Below are 20,668 nucleotides of genomic sequence, written 5' to 3' on the forward strand. Positions count from 1 at the left end.
GCCTGCAGGCACACATGCAGACAGAACGTTACATAATTTAAAAAAAAAAAAAACTTTTTAAAAAAAGCTGAATGGGCAGTAGCTAGGCCTCCATACAAGCATACACCCACACACAAAATAGGGCTGAGGATAAAGTCCAGTTGGTAGAATGCTTGCCTAACATAAAGTTCTCGGTTCAAGTCACAGCACCATTTCAATAAACCAGATGTACTAAGACATGCCTGTAATCCCAGCACTTAGGTCCTCTTCAGCTAGTGTTCTAGAGGATAGGATACAAACAGCCAAAATACACTGTCTTTGAAGTCTGAGAAGTGTTCCTCCCCTTTGACTTATTGTATGTGACAGATCTGAGAAGCAGAAGTTAAATCCAGTGTGATTTTACACTAACCAGAGGGGTCCTAGGAACTCAGCGAAGGTAAGCATGACCCCAAATGCGTTCAGAAACGTACTGAATACACTTGACTAGCAGACGGAAGGAAAACCACATGGGAGCTCTCTATTGTTCATGTTATCAGACATTCCCTCAGACCCACCTTACACACAAATGCAAGTTAATTTTCTCAAATCCTGTTATTAAAAAACAACAACAAATAACACTTAAAAATCCCAGTTTAACACATTTTTTATTTAACTTTTTCCAATTTCTTTATAAAACAGTCATTTCCACACTAGCAGCTCTCCCCCTAGACTGGGGGAGGGGGGTGAAGGAGGTTGGGCACCTCCAGAGAAGATGGGTGGGGGAGGAGTGCCCAGGGTTACCTCCTCAGGTTCTTCTGGGCTTGTTTCAACAACGTATCAAAGTCAAGAGAATCAAATTTGCTCTTCACAGGGGCAGGATCAAAGTCTTCCCGATTGGAGTCTACAGAGCAGAGAGGAACAAACATTATGGTACCATACCACACTTGTCAAGCACAGAGCTTTCAAAGGGAACCACGGCCCATCCAAGCAGCAGACAGTAAAACCGCCTTGCTTGTGAAGGCGTGGGAGAGCCACCCCTCTGACCCCACCCTGTAGGCTCCTTGTATGTCAGACGGCAAGTCATCCGGCTTTGCCCTTCTGGGGAGGGGATGACGTATGTCAAGGCCTCAAGCCCTCCTTACACACTCACCAAGATCAGAGTAACTCCTCTTGCAGAACTGCCTGCGGCCCCCAAAACAGAGATCAAAGGGCTGTTCATCTGCCTGCCGCAGCTTATGGCCACTCTCAATGGCTGCAAATGCCTCCTCAGCATATCGGTAAGTGACGAAACCATAGTTGTCACTAGTGGGGAAGGTGAGCCATTTGCACACAGGTTATGAAGAAGACTCGACATCCCAGGGCACACAGGTGCTTCTAGTCATTTCCCCAATGGTCAACCCTCAGATAAAAAATGAAGGTGACCCCATACAACCCAGCACAAAAGAACACAAGAAAGACAGACAAGTATCAAGGTATATGAGTGTAACAGAAAGAACATCCTAACTTTACAACCCAAGCTTACCCCTGGACACGAAAATGAATGGTGCATTCCTCAATCTCTCCAAAAACAGAGAACCTCTGCTTCAGCTCTGACCGAGTCATGCGGCCAGGTATTTTCCCAATGAAGACCACCCTTCTCTCTTCCTATGTCGGATAAAGGACAGACACTCTGTGAGCCAGAGCTGCAGCTGTGGATGACTGAGCTCTTGGCACAGGGTAAACCTCTCCTCCACGACTCAAGTCTCTACTCACTATTGCACGCTCCTTCTGCAGCACCCTCTGCCTTTGGTAATGGTCATTCGAACGGTAAGAGCTGTACCTGACAAGAGAGTTGCCATCAGCCTCCAGACACAATTCAAGACTCAGAACTCTCAGAAGCACGCATCCTAGGTGCACTGCCCTCCAACACATGCCCATGCTCACCACCGCCTTCGGTCACTTCTCCTCCGAGGGGACACAGAGGGAGAACGGCTTCTGGAACTAGATGATGAGGAAGAGGAGGAAGATGATGATGAAGACGACGAAGAGGACGAACACCTTCTGGAACGTCCAGAGGAACTGCAGCTAGACCTGGAATAAAGGACAGGAATGATGGAAAAGGTGTGGATAAGATCTACTACCTGGACCAGGCTCAGCCTTGCCTCCCTGGTTAAAGGAGAGCAGAAAGGCTTCAAGTTTTCTTCCGCAGACACCAGATGGGAAACCCTTCATAAAACTTTGCATACATTATGTGTTGTTACAGTTTTATATGACATGCTTATTTCCCTTTTCCTTGAGCAGGGGGTCTCACTAGGTTGCCCAAGCTAGCAATGAACTACCTCTGCCTTTCCAGCACTAGGATTGTGCGACTGTTCCCAGCATGCATACTTCTCAGTTGTGGTACTGAGAATTATACCTAGGGCCTTCCTTCCACATACATGACACGACTCATTACTTGTGATCCTTCTGCGCCCATCTCCTCAGTGCTAGGATTACAGCGTGTAACATGCATGTGGGTTACATGACGCTGGGAATCAGATCCAGCTTCACGCATGCTAGGCAGGCACTCTTGTGAGCTACAGCTGCAGCGTCGCCCGCAAGGATTCTTTTTCTTTTCACATTTATTGTGTGTGTTGTGCCACAGCACGTATGCAGAGGCCAGAGGACAACTTCCAAGAATTGCTTCTCTTACTCCATGTGGTCCCAAGATCAAACTCTCAGGTCCAAGCATGCATCTACTGAACCATCTCATCAGCCACGTAAGGGTAACCCACTATCCTGCATTAACACCAAGGAAATACTATATATGAGCACCGATAATAATGGTATTAAGCAGTCTTGATTGAACTCTAACAGTCTACTCAAGGCACATCTCAAGGAAGCAGAAAACTTCAGGAATATCCCAGACTCCAACACAGGACAATCCCACAGTTTGCCTCAACAGTCTACAAAAAAGGAAGACAAGAGCCAAAGAAAAACCTTCAGCCTTAATGACTGAAAGTACAGCAGTTAACCCATAGCCTTTTCAAAGTAAACTACAACAGAGTTCATGAACTTCCCAAATGGAAAGAATCTAACAGGCCAACAAAGCTCACCTTCGACACCTCTTGTGGGGGGGGGAGAGGGACCTGGACCGGGATCGGGATGAGGAAGACACCGATGAAGATGAGGATGCTTCGCTGGTCCGGTTGGACCCAGAGCTGACAGACCGGCTGCTGCGGCCACGGCGGCCCTGCCAGCCCCGACCTGGGGGGCTGACTGATCTGCAGGCTTTTCGGTAACAGCGCATTGACCGCTGTTTGCCTGGGGGCTCAGAGGGAGTCCTAGTGTTCATGTCATTCCGGCAGGGTGAGGCCTCAGGAGACAGCAAGGTGGATGGGGCAAGACAAGGCGCTGAAGGCTCTGCCTGCTCATTGCTAGTCCTGTGATCAAGTGGCTCCTGGGAAGTTATGCATGGAAGTAGGGGAGCAGCTGGGCCCAATGACAAGACAGGTTTGATGGTGATGTCCTGATGGCGCTTGACATTCCATCGGGAGCCCACCTCTGGAATGACTAGGGCAGGCACCTTTTTTGGGGGTGTCCTGCTTCGGACACAATAGTCATGGTCCCCAGAGCCCACATGGACGGGACTAGGGCCATGAACCCCATCTTGGAAGCAGGCTGCAGCTGGGTGTTTGGTCTCTGTAACTCCTTCAGGCTTCAGGGCTCCCTCCTGGGCGGTAGATTTAGGAGATTTGGCTTTGGCCAGCAGTGAGACAGCAGCCAGGGGCTTCCATAACTGGTGGGGAGGGGTAGCTGGAGGGGTGAGCCCTGTGGGGGAGGGAGGGAGGGTGGAGATAGCAGGGTGAGATCCAGTTCTCTACTCCAGACTCTGTGTATCTAGGCTCGAGACCCCGCTTCTCAGAGTACGCTAAGCACCAACAACACCCCAACTTCTCTCACTGCTCTAACTACAAGAGTTCAGCCACTCAACTACCCAAACCTACCTAGTAACCAGTTCTAGCTCATTTACCTAATCATTTTCATACTTACATCCAGCCCTCCACCTAGCATTACCTAATGTCTAGGTTGCATCTTGCCTACATTCATGCCATAAACTTACCTACTTCCCTTCCAGCTCCATACCCTGTTATCTAGACTTTTACTACACAAACCATCCAAAAACCAGTCTGAGACTGCTTTTACAATTGTTTTCTTCAATACATATACAGAATGAAGTCCAGGCAGCTTGATATAGCATTCAAGTTCCATAATCTGACCTGTTTAATCACTCGAGCCCTAACTCTTGCTTTTGCTCTGTCCACTACCCCATTCAGCCCCTACTCTCCAGGTCAAACCAAACCACTCACAGTGCTGCAAACGTAACAACTAGTTGCTTCTGTAGTTAGTCAGGCTGCTCCATTTCCCTAAAAGCTACCATCTGACTGACAGCAATGATGTTCTCAAGCTCAGCTAGTGATAACATTCTACACACCCCTCCCCACTGCCCCTCATAGCCTATTGCATAGCATCACCTTTGATAACCAACACGCTCATTTGTTAACACATCTGCCCCCTTGATCAGGAACACAACAACGGAGATCAGATGTCTGTGCCCAATGTCTACACACACTGATGTACAGCAGCAGGCACTGTACACGAGCTGCACAGACCAAGAGCCAGACTTCAACCTGAACCCACCTGCCACGTTGGCCAGTTCTGGGGCTTGTAACCGGTCTAGGGGTCTCTTCTCCTGGGGAGTGTCAATGCTGCTGGCAAGGGGGAAAAGGGAGAGCCCGGTTCATTGCCTCAATATCTTGTATATCTGCTTTCCTCACAAAGCAATGAGAAGGTGTATGTAGACATAAACAAGATGTCCAAACTGCCCCATAGTTGTCCTCTAGCACAGCAGGGACAGTGACTAAGCTGGAGATTGGGCCTATTCAATTCTGCCAAATTTCAGGAGGCAGGCCGACTAGGACCTTCAGTGAAATGACCCCAAGTCCTCCCACCTCCTTCAATCAGTAACCTTGTCTATCAAGCTCAACTAACTCCAAGTGAAATCAGTGGATGAAGAACATGCTTAGCAGATCAGGAATGTGAAAAATGAGGCCTCTTGTTGTTAGAATGCTGGGAAGTAAAGAGGTTCAGGTGCCTGTGTCCTTCAAGGAGTTAGGGGAAGCCCCAGATATTTCCCCCTACTTTAAGTGACCCCATCACCAGCACTGAATAAGCTTCAAATCTGACAACAGAAGGGAAGAAACCCAGAAGATATCCTTTGCCAAATTATAAGAGGCACCTCAAAGGCAGTTGGAATTCCTAATAGTACATACATACCCTCCCCCACCTCATCACCCATGACTGTCTTGACGGAACAGAGCAGGGGACAGAAATGGGGGAAGACACTAAAGTCGATGGACCATCCCTGCCACAAAGGTGTCCAGTTGGAAGTCCTGGAGTGCTGGCTGGCTGCTGACCAACAGCTGTAGGGTAACTCGCTCACATCTCCATACTTACCCTGAGTTTCCTACAGCCAAGCTGTCAGCAGGAGCCGGGAGAGGACACTCCTTTTTGGCTGTAAAGAAATCATATTAGTTAAAAGCCCAACCAGATGTTCCAAACTGAGGTGGCAAAGAAGTGTTTTCTGATGCCCAGGACACCAGCTTTGCCTACACATCCCCCAATGAGCTCAGATCCAGTTCCTCCAGTGCTAGCTAGATATTGATATTTTTCTGCTCAGAAAGAACCACTCCCCACTGATTCTGAGTCAAAGCCCAAATCGATGGACATAGTAGGCAAGGTTCAACATGATCTGCCTAACTAATATCCTAGCCATAAACTGAAACAGTCTCTCTACATAGCCCAGCAGGCCTGAAACTCACCATATAAACACAGGCTGGCCATGAGCTCAGAGATCTGCTTCCCAGTGCTGGGATCAAAGGCACACGCTATACTTGATAACAGACTTGTCTAACAAATGAATCCAAGACCACGGACAGATTAAGCATGGGTTCTCCCATGAAACTACATCTCAAACACGGAGCCTACCGGTCTCTTTGCTTTTATAGTATTACTGACTCAAGTCACCTGTGCAGATCTTTTGCCACAATTATAGCATTAATGACTCTAGAAGAGACTGCAGTAACATCTACAGCAGCCAGCCTTGTCTTGAGAAAGTCAAACTCTTCATTGCCTTCCAAAAGCACCTTTGAGGACCCAGCCTATACCTTTCTGCCTTACATACCACACACATAACATGAGATCCCATCTCTTGAAGCTCGACAGAAGAGTTGCTTACCTCTAGGAAAAATCCCCACCCAATCAATCTCCCTGCATTTTCTTTATCTCCTTTTTTAATTACTTATGCTATACCACCATGTCCCTGACTTAGATTACCTCCCAGGGGAAATGTTGCCTCCCTAAACCAATTAAGAGGTTCTTCTGGTGGTTGAGATTGCCCTCTACCCTCTAACCCAGTTCAAGCTACTACAAGGCTATAAACTCAAAGGAAGTGTGAACAAAAATAAAAGTTGGAACAAAAAAAATCCTAGGTCCCTTACCTTCTGATTTCTCAAACTGCTCCAACAGACTGGACAGGTCTGATGCTTCGATTCCTGTGAAGAAATACAAGAGGATTAAAATCTAGCCCTCATTAACCAAGTTCACAGGTCTCCCTTTACGTGCCTCCCTATCCAAAGTGAGTGAACCACAGAGCAGCACGTAGCAAGGACTCAAACACAACCGGAGCTCCATTTCTCAGAGAACACCACAGAGACCCAACAAGGATGGCCTCATGGAAGTTGTCTTCCTAGCCACCTTCGTCACTCACCAATCTCACTGATGAATGCCTGTACCACATCCTCAGGACCCTGAGACCGTGGAGTGGGCAGGAAGGACAGCTTCCTTAGACGGGCTGGATGGACAGCAGGCAGTTTTGCGACAGTGTTCTGCCTGGGCAAGGGAACAGCCTTGACAGCTGCAGAAAGGGGCTTCTCCCTCGTTCTGTTCTCCTGCGCCTCAGGTTTTAGCTTCTCTGACACAGACTCCCCAACAGCAGACAGGCACGGTGAAGCCTTGATCTGGGGATTTTGTACCAGGGCAGACACTTTGGGTTTTGGTTGGGGAGACACAGGCACTGGCTGAACCTCCAGCTTTGCAGGCTCTATCGGCACTGGCTGAACCTCCAGCTTTGTAGGCTCTATCCGGATTGGCTGAGCCTCCAGCTTTGTAGGCTCTATCAGGATTGGCTGAGCCTCCAGCTTTGTAGGCTCTATCCGGATTGGCTGATCCTCCAGCTTTGTAAGCTCTATCCGGATTGGCTGATCCTCCAGTTTTCCAGGCTCTATCCGGATTGGCTGATCCTCCAGCTTTCCAGGCTCTATCCGGATTGGCTGATCCTCCAGCTTTGCAGGCTCTATCCGGACTGGCTGATCCTCCAGCTTTGCAGGCTCTATTGGTGGTGGAGGAGGAGGTGGAGCTATGGGGCTGGCTGACCCAGAACTTGGGGAAGAAGTCACTGGCACAGGAAGAGTGTCTTCAGGACCAGCTGGATTACTACTGGGTTCCACAGCTCTTCCAGTGGAGGCTGAAGACAAAGGAGGTGGAGACACAGTAGACCAGAAGGGAGGCTGTTGCAGCCCCGGGCCCCACCCTAGGGGCCCATAGGCACAGCTGGAGCTGTAGGGTGAGACCGGGGCAGGAGGGGGTACCCAAGGCACATTGCAAGTTGGGGGTACAGCATAGGTACCAGGAGTACCAGACACCATGGGCACCGTTGGTTGTGGAGGAAGACAAGGATATCCAGAAGGGGACACAGAGGGATAACAAGGCCAGGGTGGCACAGGGGCATAGTGAGTGTAGGGGTCAGGTGGTATCTGTCTCATTGACACTCTAAGTCCAGGCGGTTGCAAGGAAGGTGGGGGCAGACTGGGGACCCCATGGCCACTTGAAGGAAGAGAAAGCACAGGAGGTATGCCTGGAGGAAACGGCAAAGGAGTGGGCACTGTGGGAGGGATGGGCCCAGCAGAAGACACAGACTGCAAGGCAGGAGGGGGCGGTCTAACTGGAAGTGGCATCTCATGCGATGGCACCTGTTCAGAGTGAGTTGAAACCATAGGTCTGCTTGCAGATGGCTCAGGACTAGGGGAAGCAGAGCTGCCACCCACAGACACCAAACACGTCTCTGGTATAGCTACGGAGCTCCGCTGTGGAGCGGCCTTCTTGGCTGGGGCTGGTGGAACAAGACAAGGGATATCTGCCAGTCTTGTGGGGGTCTCTGGGAGACTAGGCCACTTGCCAACTGGGGGCTGAGAATTCCTGCCTTCTGCCTCTGTTTGCCGTTGCTGCCTTCGCTGCCGGTACTCAGACAGGCTGAGAGGCCGAGGTCGGGCTTCTTGGCTTGTAGCACTGGTGCTACCTTCCACCTTGGCAGGACCTACAACACTCTTGACTTCAGGAGTGATGACCCTGGGATGGTCTGAGGACTCTAGAGAAAGACGATTGCCCTGAGCTGCTGCAACTGCAGCCCGTCTAGGGTCGGTTGGTCTGCACTTAACTAGCACAGGGTCCACTGGAGCCAGGTCATTTGGAATAGGGTCAACTGCCACTGTGTTAGCTGGGATAGCATCAGCTGGAGACAAGTTATCTGAAGTGGCAACAGCTACCACAGGTTCAATTCCTGTCCTGTCAGCCAGGATGGGGCCAGTCAGCACTGGGGCTACAGGGAGAGGACCAGCCAGCTCTGTACTAGCTGAAGCCTGGCCAACAGGTATACAATCAGCTACTGCATGGCCAAATGCAGCGGCATCAGCTTCAACAGAGTCAATGGGCATGGGGTCAGCCTGAGCAGAGTCATTTAGTAAGAGAATGGGGTTGGCTTGGCTGGTATCAGCTAGCTCAGGGTAGAGGTCTAGAGCACCTTCTTCAGCAGGACTACCCTGTCCTGCATTTCTCTCTAAGTTCTCAGACTCGGTCTTCTCCAAGGCAGCTGCCCATGCCCTAGCCCATGCCCGTGGCTTCCCCCTGCTCTGAGGAGCCTCAGCCTCTCTCTGAACTCCTTCCCGAGGCTGTTTCTGTAAGGTGCCTGCTTGAGAGTTTGCCTCTGCAGCCACAGCAGACTGTCCTCGAGAGGATGATCTCAGCCTCCTGGTATAGCCCTCCAAACAGACTGCTGGCTGCTCCTTACTCTTCTTCTTCCTGCCCTTCCTGGGAACTCTCTGAGATCCCGGAATCGAATTGGAAGGTGGGCTCTGAGGGACCCTGGGTGCCAGTGACTCCGTGATTTCCCTGGGCTCCAATAAGCAGGCAGGGTTCAATGATAATTCTTGATCAGGGCAAGGGGCAACCTTAGGCACAACAGCTTCCGTTTCAGCCTCCATGGCGGGCATGAGTAGCTGCAGGGCACTACTGGTCTCTGCAGTCTCATCCAAGAGCACAGACTGGGACCCAGAAGGAATCTGCCTCACCACAACCGGGATCTCCAGGTCATCACCAGCTGTGGCGGCCTGGCCCACTATTTCCAGTACCACACAACCCTCGGGCAGGGTTAAATCATCAGCCTGTTCCTGAAGTTCATCCTCAAGTGATGCCAAGTGGGTGAGGTTGGGCAAGCAGTATGGATGCATGGCGCGGACCAGCTCACTCAAGGAGGAGATGCTCTCATCCCCGGGTGCCGACGCTGCCACCTTTGCTGATGTTGGGTTGTCTTCTTCCTCTGGGCATGCCAAGTGCATGGGGAAGTCCAAGCTGTTGACAGAGTTGTCCAGTTCTCCAGCAAGCATCTGACCGCTGAAGCTGGCGACCTCCTCCTCCTCTTCTCCATCACTGCGCTGCTGGGGGGGAGGGGACTGACCCCATCGAGGTCTTGACCTTGAGGGTCTCCAACTAGGCAGTTTAGGGGAAGAAGTTTCCAAGAAAGGTGGAGGGATGTCCCAAGGAGAATCTGAAAGGGACATCTCAACCTGCAGGAGACAAGAGAAGATTCGGAGGGTGTTCCCCAAGACATGCTTTCCAGACTATCCCAATGTCCTCCCCCAAACTGAGTTCATAAGGGTTCCCAGGTCTGGCTCATCATACTCACCCTGCTACTGCCTGTGCTAGGCCCCAAAGGGTCAACTGGGGTGATGAGGTCACGTTCTGGGGGTGTCCGAGAGAGAGTGAGTAGCTTGTGAAGCTAAGAAGAAAAAACCCCTCAATCAGTTTGTGTGGTTATATGAACAGGCTCACAGATGTGGCTGTGACTTCTATACTCACCCCCCACACTCCCATACTCACAGAGGAGCTCTCCCGAGGAGATACAAGCAGCTCTGAATCAGGAATGCTGTCAAATGGGGACAGGTTCTCAGAATCTGCGTTGTCCAAGATCTCTGTCAGAGCTGTGAGCAGCGACATTTCATTCTGGTCCTCCATTGATAACCTGCTCTGCTCCAGAAAGACAAGAGGACCCTCAAGATCTCTAATAACCTACTAAGCCATAAAAAGAGCTAGACACTAAGAGAATTAGTCTCCCAACAAGAAGGGTCTGAGTGCCAGGTACCATAGGGTTCCATCTTTTACTACCCACCCACCCGCTAGTGCTAACTGACCTGTTAGAATGAGTCTTAGTTGCATTTTATTTCACTCTTACACATTCAAGAAAAATGCAAGATGCTTAGAAAATCATCCTGGCCTAGACCAGTATTAGGCTCAAAAGCAGAGACCAGAACCTCCTGGACATGTAGGTCAAAAACCCTGAGAAGAGATAAGCTCGAGCACAGCCCAAACTAAAGTCATCCCGTCATGAGCCAATCGAACATTCTACAGTCTAACTCTACCCATACACAAAAAAACATCTTTCAAAGACTCAGGCTGGGCATCCAATAGGCCAAGGGTCTGGGAGAAAAAAGCCATGTCTAAAACAACTTCAAAGAATTGAGACAGAACACCCCATGCAAAGACCCTGTCTGAAGAACTGCAAACCCTGTCCCAGCTCACCTCTCCAAGACTCCCAAAATCCTCAATGAGGGAGATGAGGGAAGCATCCATGTAGCTCTGCATGGTCCCTAGTAGTGCCTCATCCTGCATTATCAGCTCCTCCATTTCCAGGTCTTTATCCCTCAAGGATGGGCCCAGTCGAGAAAGATTGACAAAGCTAGAGTCATCCCCCTCCTCATGGACCTGAGGCAAAAGGAGAGTGAGTCAGAAACACAAGTCCTTGGAGGGCAGCTAATTAGTAACTCTGTTAAAATCAGGCATCCAATCCTCTACCCATGGGCTTGAACAACAGCATTGCCTCAATGGTCTGAGGTCTGGACTAGCTAGCAAAGATGTATAAGCCATTACAAAAGCACCAACTAGAATGGCAGTGATCTGGGCACAACAGAGTTCAGACTTCACCCACAAACAGCTAGAGCCATAAGACATTATCAAACTGGGGAGTCAGAGCATCAGGTAGAAGTACTTACTTCAAAAGCCTGATAAGCCAAGTTGAATGCCCAATGCTCGATAAGTATAGGAGAGAACCAAGTCCACCACAAAGCTGTCCTCTCACTTACCCACATGTACTCCAGAGGACATGTTCACCCACGCTCAAAGAAACATAACTGCACATACACTATGATGATAGTGATACTAAAGGTTTGGTTTTTTTTTGGGGGGGGGGGTTTGGACACAGAGTTTCTCTACATAGTCCTTGCTTTTCAGAATTCATTCTAAAGACCAGGCGGGCCTCAAACTCAAAGATACACCTGCCTCTGCCTCCACAGTGTTTGGTAGCATACACGTGTAACACGAACACTGGAGGCAGAAGGCTTGCTTTGAGTTCAGACCAGCCTGGGTTATTTAAGAAATCCTGTCTCAAAGGGGAAATACATATTTGGTTGGTTTGGGGTTTCTTTGGTTTTTCCAGATAAGGTTTCTCTGTGTAGCTTTAGCTGTCCTGGAACTATAGGACCAGGCTGGCCTCGAACTCAAAGATCTGCTGTCTCTGCCTCCTGAGTGCTTGGATTAAATGTGTGCACCACCACCACCACTGTCCTTTAAGGAATACCAAAGAAAAAGGCCAGTCAGGAGATTTATGACCCACCCCAGGTCCCCCTTTAGGCCTCGGTTCTGTACTGAGCTCTAACCCTTTCAAGAAGACTTCTTTGGGCTTCCCTAGCCCATGCTGATCCCCACACCAGATCAAATACTTTTCCAAACCTGTCAACTTCCTGACAGTTATCCTGCCTATCCTGTCAAATCCCTAACAAAGCCCTGGGCCATGGAGGTGGCTCAGCTTCTCAGTCCAGTCCTCTGAACACACACCAGATAGACAGAACTGATTCTTCAGAGCTGTAGTCTTTCATATGCCCAGTGGAACACAAGGGGCCCAAATCCTCACACCAAACAAACCAATGTAATGTTTATGCCTTTCATCCCAACAAACCAGTAAATGTGGTGGAACAAAACCAGTAATACACTGGATGATGGTGGTGCTCACCTTATCCCAGCACTCGGGAGGCAGAGGCAGGAGGATGGATCTCTGTGAGTTTGAGACCAGTATGGCTTACAAAGCAAGTTCCAGGAAAGCTAGGACAACACAGAAAAACTCTGTCTCAATAAATAAATAAACAAATAAACAAACAAATAAATAAAGTTATGAGCCCTTAATCCCAGCACTTGGAAGGCAGAAGCAGGCAGATCTCAAGGCCAGCCTGATCAACATGGCACATGTTGGGCTAATCAGAACTACACAGTGAGATTGTCTCAAAAACACAAGACAAAATAACTTGTTTTGGTTTCTTGAGACAGGGTTTCTCTGCATAAATTTTTTTTCTTATTTTACACATTGATCCCAGTTCCCTCCCTCTCCCATCCTCCCTTGCCCCCCAACAAATTACTTTTTAAAAGAGAAAAAATAGATTTCAATTCCTTTGGTACAAATACTACTTAAGACTCTATGCAAGTATTCATTTATATTCCTCTGTGCATCAGAGGAATTTGGGTTTTGTTTGTTTGGTTGGTTGGTTTTTCCGAGATAGGGTTTCTTTGTATTGTTTTGGAGCCTGTCCTGGAACTAGCTCTGTACACCAGGCTGGCCTCGAACTCACAGAAATCCACCTGCCTCTGCATCCTGAGAGCTGGGATTAAAGGCGTGCACCACCAATACCTGGCACCTTACAATGTCTTATATACAAGATCCACACTCCCTGTTCTTTGGTGCTGGACTCTTAAGACTCAGTGAGCCATAATATGTCAATGGTAGTTCTAAGGGAAGTCTCTTCACCACTCCTACCAATGGGAGCTGAAAAGACATGATTCCACAGATGGGGAGGCCCCCGCCTGTGAACTAGCAGTATCTTCAGCTTTGTCATGAAGCAGGACCCGCCCAGACCTGTCAAGTGTCATAGGCAGGGCATGGGCAAGGCCCAGAATGGAACTGAGACCAGAGGCCCAGCTATGCGTATCTGCTCTTTGAAGTATGGTGTAAAGGCCGAGAAGAGACGAACAGGCGCCCTTCTGCAGCAAAGAGAGATGTGGCACTTGGACTCCTCCAAATGAAAACAGCAACAGGTGTGACCATACCCCTTCACATGCCCAATCCTCTCTACAAAGGTGGAGTTGCAGGGTCCAGGGAGGAAAGGCTGGTTTAGGACACCTGAAGAGCCTAGGCCCAGAGCTAGAGTGAAAGGGAGGAGGTTTTAGGAACTAACCCCGCCCACCAAGGTCTTCACAATCCTGTAATTATAACCAGAAGCTGAATAGTGCCTGGCTCAGCAAACAGTCATAGGTGAGCAAGTAACCGGCATCTCTAGCTACCCTGCCTCCTCCCTTCTACAGCCCAGGCCACTAGGCCAGACCGGTCTGGCACTATAAACCATCGTCTGTCTCTTACCTCCTCTCGGCAGATGCTGGAGGCTAAGACAGAGACATCTGTTTCCTTTACACGACTTCATCCCTACACTTCTCCATCCCCAGGTAAGACAACCAGGTGGTCCAGATCATGGAAAGCTAAGTCCAAGCCAAACATGAGCTGGGCACTAGCGCTCCAAACACCAACAGCCTCTCAGCTGGCTTTTTCACATCAAGTTTGCTCATCCAGAATTCAAAGCCAACTTTAACTTGAGTTTTTTGAGAAGAAAAAAAAAAAAAAAAAAAAAAAAAAAAAAGAAAAAAAAGAAAAAAAACCCAACTCATGTAGCCCAGGCTGGTCTTGCACTTGCTATGTAACAAAGACTATCCTTAACACACACACACACACACACACACACACACACACACACACACACACACACACACACACAGGGTTTGTCTGGTTAACAGCTCTGCCTGTTCTGGAACTCAACTTTGTAGACCAGGATGGTCCTGAACCAGAGATCAGCCAGCCTCTGTCTCCTGAGTTTGAGAATGGTGTGGATAAACTCTTGATTCTCCTACTTCTAAGCTCAGCCCAGAGACTTTTCTAGATATTTTAAAGTATGGAGCTAGTTGAGCCAGAGCAACAACAAAAACAGGCCATTCCTAGGACCATCTTCAGTCCCTTCAAAAGGTACGGGGAAGGGGTGCTGCCTTATTCTAATCTCAGCATCCCAGAGATGTAGGCAGGCTGAGGTCTGAGTTCAAGGACAGCCTGGTCTATACAAAGAATCCCTGTCTCCAAAACCAAAACAAACAAACAAACCCTTCAATGGTATCTTACTACTCTTAGCAATGGATTTTAACTCCTTATAATGGTCTCCAGCCAGCCTTTTTGCCAGCTTGGTCTCTCCCATTCCACCCTTCTGTGAGGCCGGCCTCTCAGTTCTTCTCATAAGCCATACCTTTGTCCCTCACATGATATTCCCTTTGATAAAGTTTTTTATACAGTTCCGGGGGGGGGGTGTTCAATTTAAAATGTCTCTTCCATTCATAGACTCTTCAAATTATATTACTACTGATGACTATACAATCCTAAATAGCCTACACGTTCCTCCTGCCTCACCATTATTCATTATCTGTCTATCCTAAGACATTGCACGGATCTCATTTGTGTGGTTTCGCACACAAATAAGTACTCAAACTTATGGCACCTGGATGATAATTGCTGGACTGACTAAGCATCTAGCACACTGGAGCTGGATCTTGGACCCCCACTGTTTCCCCCAGGTGGTTCTGTGACCTCGTGTAAGGTGGAGGAAAAGGGTACCCGGTCCCAAAGCCATTACCCCCAGAGTGTTCTATCGAACCTAGATTCCTGGGAAGCCTACAACCCAACTTTCACTTTGTGGGGGCGGGGTTGCTGTCAAGAACTCTGCTTAAATTGCTTCAAGAACCCAAGTAATTCCTGCTCACTCACTGCTAATGTGGCTGAGCATTTTCGGAATCCCAGCAACGGGCAATAGGATAACAGACACTTTTAAGTAAGGAGAACTGAAGGACACACACACACACACACACACACACACGATTTCAGCACAAAGAATTCCTCCTGAACCATTAAATATTCAGCCAACGTTGAGTAGTTTCCAAACCATCTCCTACTTTTCTTAACTCCATCAAAAATATCAGAAAGCTCACACAGACACAACTCACAAACAGTTGTATTTACGAGTCCACCGTGGCACCCCTTAACTATCTCCTCCCAAAGATACGCTAAAGAAAGAGTGATGGGAAGAATTAAGCTAGTCCCAGGTTAAGCTGACATTCCCATGACCCTTCATTCACATATGAAGGACTTCAGGCAACCAAAAACGCCAGGGTCTTGTGACTCATAACCCACTCCAAGCCGGTCAGACAGAAGCCTCCACGAGCTCATCATCCTCCACAACCCTTCAGCTTCGACCCTCTAACCCTCACCTCACACCCTGACATTTCTAGAAAGCCGCCTTTGAGAACATCTGGAAAGTCCACCATCTCCCGACGCAAGGCGTTGTGGACCCATTGCCACAGGGCATAAACGCCTCCGAGGCTCTGAGAAAAGTTGCCTCCAGCAGCCCCTACCTCCCTCCCGGCCAGAGGTCCCCAGCACAGGCCGGAGATGGCGGGAGCGGCAGAGACACACCCAGTTCCCGGCAGTGCGGCTCCAGCGCGGATACTAGATGCCCGACAGCCTGGGACAGCAGCCACGTGGACATCCCTTCCCCGCCCCCACGTGGACCCGCGCCCCGCGCCCCCTCCCGCCCCCGCCGGCGAGCCCTACCCACGTGGGCGCCCGCGCCGCCGGGGGGGGGGGGCAGACAAGTTCTCCCGGGAAAATCGTAGCCCCACACCCCACGTGCTCCGAAAAAGGAACTACGGCGCCAAGCTGGTGGAGCTCCCCTCGGCACCCTCGGGAACGCGTCTCAGCCTCACCTCGATCCCGAGTCCCCGCCGCCCCGCAAGGGCCACGTTCGCGACGCCCGGCTCCGTGCCTCCTGCGTGCCCAGGGATCGCCGCCGCGCGTCTACCCCTGCGGGTGAACCCGCGGCCCACCACTTGGGTCCCCTCGGCCCGACCCAGCTCCCGCAGCATCGGCACGCAAGTGCTTCCTCCCTTCCCTGTGGCGTCCACGTGTCACCGCCCGGCACACGCCGCTTTGCTGCCAGCCGCGGGCCGCCGGCCACCCTCTCACCTGCTCCGCCGCGCTCACGGCGCCCACGGTGCCATACGGCGCTGGGCTCCGACTCGCCCAACCGCCGCCGCGAACTCCACCGCCAGGGTCAGGACCCGGGCCCCCAGTCGGAGGCGGCGCGACTCGGTCTCTCCGTCCCCGGCGCGCCGCCATCTTGGCCCCTGAACACCCAGCGCTGCTCTGATCGCCGGCGCCGCCTCGCCCAGCCGATTGTGGGAAGGGAACTACATCTCCCGACGGACACTGCAAGACTACGAATCCCAGAAGGCCGTGCGGCGGGCCGCTCTTGCACCCTGGAAGAGAAGGAGGATCCTGACCTCCCTCGAGGGTCCCTGGGAATAGTAGTCTCTAAAGGAAGACTTGGGGGTAGGAGCTCCAGGAGTATTTGTAGGGCTCAGTTTTGTGGCACCATCGGAGACCAAGTTGCTGAGTACGCAGTAGTAAGGAAGAGAGTTAGCATTTGCCTATCACTTTATTTTTGTTAATTTGTCCAAATGTTAGACCGCTTTCTTTGTTTGACGTTCTACCTGCTGCACTTTCCTTTCACCTTAGTTCAAGACGGCCGCTGTTTTGAAACAGCACCCCCAAGTGGACACTCGCGGTCAAGACACCCTCATCTAATACTGCGGCACTGGAAGAAATTTTTTTTATCTCTTAAAATAGCGCATTTTCCACTCTTTCTCTACAGTTACTCAGAAACCTATATTGGTTTCTCTCTACCAAGCTTCTTCCTTACTGCTCCAGAAATGCTTGCCATCCTCTAAAGACAAGTATCCTTCTTGTTTTTGTGTCTCTGCATTCAATGCCTTCAAACCTTTTTAATATAGGGAAGCTTTCCTGATTATTCCAGCCAGCCACGATACTCTTATGCATTTTTACACTTCATCACCCCACACACACACACACACACACCCTGAGACAGGGTTTTACTGTGTAAACAGCCTTGACTGTCCTGGAACTAGCTTTGTGGACCAGCGATCCACCTGCCTCCGCCTCCGGAGTGCTGGAATTAAAAGTGTGTGCCACCACTGCCAGGCCCTCATCCCTATCTTTAATGTTCGTTCTTCATATTTACCTGTTTGTTTTAACAATATCATCGCAAAACTTTAGATTGTTTGAGGGGGCTGGAGAGTGGCAGCTCAGCGATTAAGCTTGCTTGCCATTCTTCCAGAGGATCTAGGACCCTTGTCAGATAGTTCCCAAACACCAATAGCCGGGAGTGGGTAGTGCAGGCCTTTAATCCCAGCACTCACTCAGGAGACAGAGGCAGGTGGATTTCCAGGACAATTAGGGCTATTGCACAGGGAAACCCTGTCGAAAAAAAAAATTTTTTTTTGTAACTCTGGATGTCCTGGAATTTCTCTGTAGACCAAGCTACCCTCAAACCTCAAACTCGACATCCACCTGCCTCTGCCTTCTGAGTTCTGGAATTGAAGGCATTGTCCTCAGTACAAAACTGAGAGCTAGAGAGATGGTTCAGCTGAACCAATGGGTCAACAATTAATACTGGCTGCTTACAAACATCCCCAGCTCCAGCTGCTCACACCTGGCCTTCATAGACACCAGGCATACATGTAGTACACAGATATTCATGCAGGCAAAATACCTATACACACACAAATACACAATAAGTTACAACTACAAAAGGAAATATTAAACATCCACCTCTAGCCTCCACATACATGAAAGCACACACATACAGATATCAAAAAGTGTAACAAAGCTGGGCGTTGGTGGCTCATGCCTTCAGTCCCAGCACTCGGGAGGCAGAGGCAGGTGGATCGCTGTGAGCTCGAGGGCAGCCTGGTCTACAGAGTGAGTTCTAAGACAGAGCTACACAGAGAAATCCTATCTGGAAAAAAACAAACAAACAAAAAACTATAACAAGCTAAATGTGGTGGCACATATCTATAAGATCAGTTCTTGATGAACAAAAAAAGGCAAGAGGATAGATTATTCAAGACCATGAGCCTATTAGATGTCTCAACCCATAAAGGCACCTTAGGACCTGAGGCACCTTTAATCCCTAGAACGTACAAGTTATCTTCTTACACACACACACACACACACACACACACACACACAGAGTCATGTAGGAATTCAAACTTCTGCTAAGGGCTAAGAATTCATTCCCCCTCCTGCTGCCCTCAGGGCTAGCAACTGTAACCCTGGATACAGGAGAGATGCTTTCAAATGCAAAATGCTAATGCTCTTTTGGCTCCCACAGCCCTGAAAGCACCCTAACCGGTCCTTGGAACCTGAGATGATTAACTGCCTCCTTTTGCTTCCCCCTCCTCCATCTGGTGCTGGGGTATATAAGCTCTAGCCCCAGAGTAAAGTAGGATATATAATAAAAAGCCTTCTTAATATCAAGAGTCCAGTGTTATTAACCTTGACACCCTCCGCAGTTTCTCGGGCTTCTACAGCAGCGCAGGCGCCACAGGCAGAGTCACACGCATGCACATTTGTAAATACAAAATTAACAAATAAATGTAGGGCTGGAGAGGTGACTCAAAGGTTAAGACCACTGGCTGTTCTTCCAAGGGATCTGAGTTCAATTCCCAGCACCACATGGTGGCACACAACCATCTATAATAAGAGCTGGTGCCTTCATCTGTCATGCAGACACACATGCAGGCAAAACAATATATATATACATATATATGTGTATATATATATATATTAAATACAAAATCTTTTGAAAAAAATGTAAAAGAAAAACAAAAAGCAAGAGTTCAAGACCAGTATCCACCATATAGCATGTCTGAGACCAACCAAGCCATGTGAACCCTGTCTCAACAACAAGAAAAAAGTATAGCAACACATGCTGGTCTTATTTGGGGGATGGGTTCTTTGAGACAGTGTCTTTTTATTGCTTTATTTTTTTGGTTTGTCAAGACAGGGTTTCTCTGTGTGTAGCTCTGGTTGTCCTAGAACTCGCTCTGTAGACCAGGCTGCCCTCGAACTCACAGAGATCTGCCTGCCTCTGCCTCTTGAGTGCTGGGACTAAAGGCGTGCATCAACACCCATGGGCTTTCGCCACCACTACCTGGCTCCATAGCCACTTTTTATTTGTTTGTTTTGTTTTTTGAGACAGGATTTCTCTGTGTTGCTTTGGAGCCTGTCCTAGAACTAACTCTGTAGACCTGCCTGGCCTCAAACTTACAGAGATCTGCCCGCCTCTGCCTCCCGAGTGCTGGAACTGAAGGTGTGTGCCACCAATGCCCTACCACAATCACTTTTCGAAAAGATTTATTTATGTGTGTGTGTGTTTGCCTGCATGTTTATGCATCACATGAGTGTCTGGTGCCTTCAGAGGCCAGAAGAGGGAATTGGATACCCTGGAATTAGAGTTCCTGTAGCTATGGATTGCCCGATATAGGTGCTAGGAATTGAACCTCTGTCCTCTGGAAGAATGCTAGTCTTCTTAATTCCTAAGCCACCTCTCCAGCTCCCACCCATAAAAGTAGAAACTAAGTAGGATCGATCTATCACATGTTAAACACGTACACTCCTTACCACTGAACTGCATCTACAGCCTCCATGATTTCCCTATGCAAGCACCAGCCAGGCCTGACCCTGTTTAGCTTTGTCGATAAGAATAAAGCATATTCACTGGGCCTTGGTGGTCTACACCTTTAGTCCCAGCACTGGGGAGGCAGAGGCAGGCGGATCTCTTCGAGCTCGAGGCCAGCCTGGTCTACAGAGCGAGTGGCAGGATATGCACCAGAGATACACAGAGAAACCCTGTCTCCAAATCCAAAAACAAAAACATAAAACAACAAAAAAAGAACACGCATGTTCAAGGGTAGTATAGCCATAGACTCTATCACGGTTTTCAATGGGAAGCAAGTGTAACAACCAAGAAAGACACGATTCCCACCCAGGGCTGCTGCAGGGATGTTTGTAGTAGGTCTGATCCCTATTGAGAAGGCAGAACTATCTAGTCAAGAGCTTTTTTTGCTCTGTGACATTGGGCAAATTTAAAATTACTAAATTCCCAAAATTACTAAATTCCTTTAGCAGTTGAAATCTGACCTTAGCCACCCATCCCCATTGAGATAGTTCCTTTTGTGTGTGTGGTGGGGGGGAGGGTTGAGACAGTGTTTCTCTGTGGCTTTGGAGGCTGTCCTGGAACTCACAAAGATCCGACTGCCTCTGCCTCCTAAGTGCTGGGATTAAAGGCATGTGCCACCACCGCCCGCC

At 49.3% G+C, this 20,668-nt stretch overlaps 1 protein-coding gene across 4 annotated transcripts; it reads right to left on the reverse strand.

Moving 5' to 3' along the window:
• Positions 1-604: 604 nt before the first annotated feature.
• Pprc1 (PPARG related coactivator 1) lies at positions 605-16,678 on the reverse strand. Of its 4 annotated transcripts, none has more exons than XM_051199986.1 (14): positions 16,463-16,677; positions 10,888-11,070; positions 10,189-10,335; positions 9,995-10,087; positions 6,746-9,875; positions 6,477-6,530; positions 5,434-5,491; positions 4,618-4,688; positions 3,033-3,747; positions 1,882-2,028; positions 1,711-1,771; positions 1,481-1,602; positions 1,109-1,260; positions 605-859 (listed from the first exon to the last, which is right to left on the reverse strand). In XM_051199986.1, the coding sequence occupies exons 1-14, from the start codon at positions 16,613-16,615 to the stop codon at positions 756-758; spliced, it is 5,190 nt and encodes a 1,729-aa protein (XP_051055943.1). In that variant the 5' UTR covers positions 16,616-16,677; the 3' UTR covers positions 605-755. The 4 variants fall into 4 exon arrangements, with proteins under 4 accessions (XP_051055943.1, XP_051055942.1, XP_051055941.1 ...); XM_051199985.1 differs by having other exon boundaries at positions 1,711-1,777; positions 4,618-4,685; positions 16,463-16,676; XM_051199984.1 differs by having other exon boundaries at positions 1,711-1,777; positions 16,463-16,676.
• Positions 16,679-20,668: the final 3,990 nt, after the last annotated feature.

The sequence above is a fragment of the Phodopus roborovskii genome, unplaced genomic scaffold, assembly GCF_943737965.1.
Source record: "Phodopus roborovskii unplaced genomic scaffold, PHOROB, whole genome shotgun sequence".
NCBI classification, from domain to species: Eukaryota; Metazoa; Chordata; class Mammalia; order Rodentia; family Cricetidae; genus Phodopus; species Phodopus roborovskii.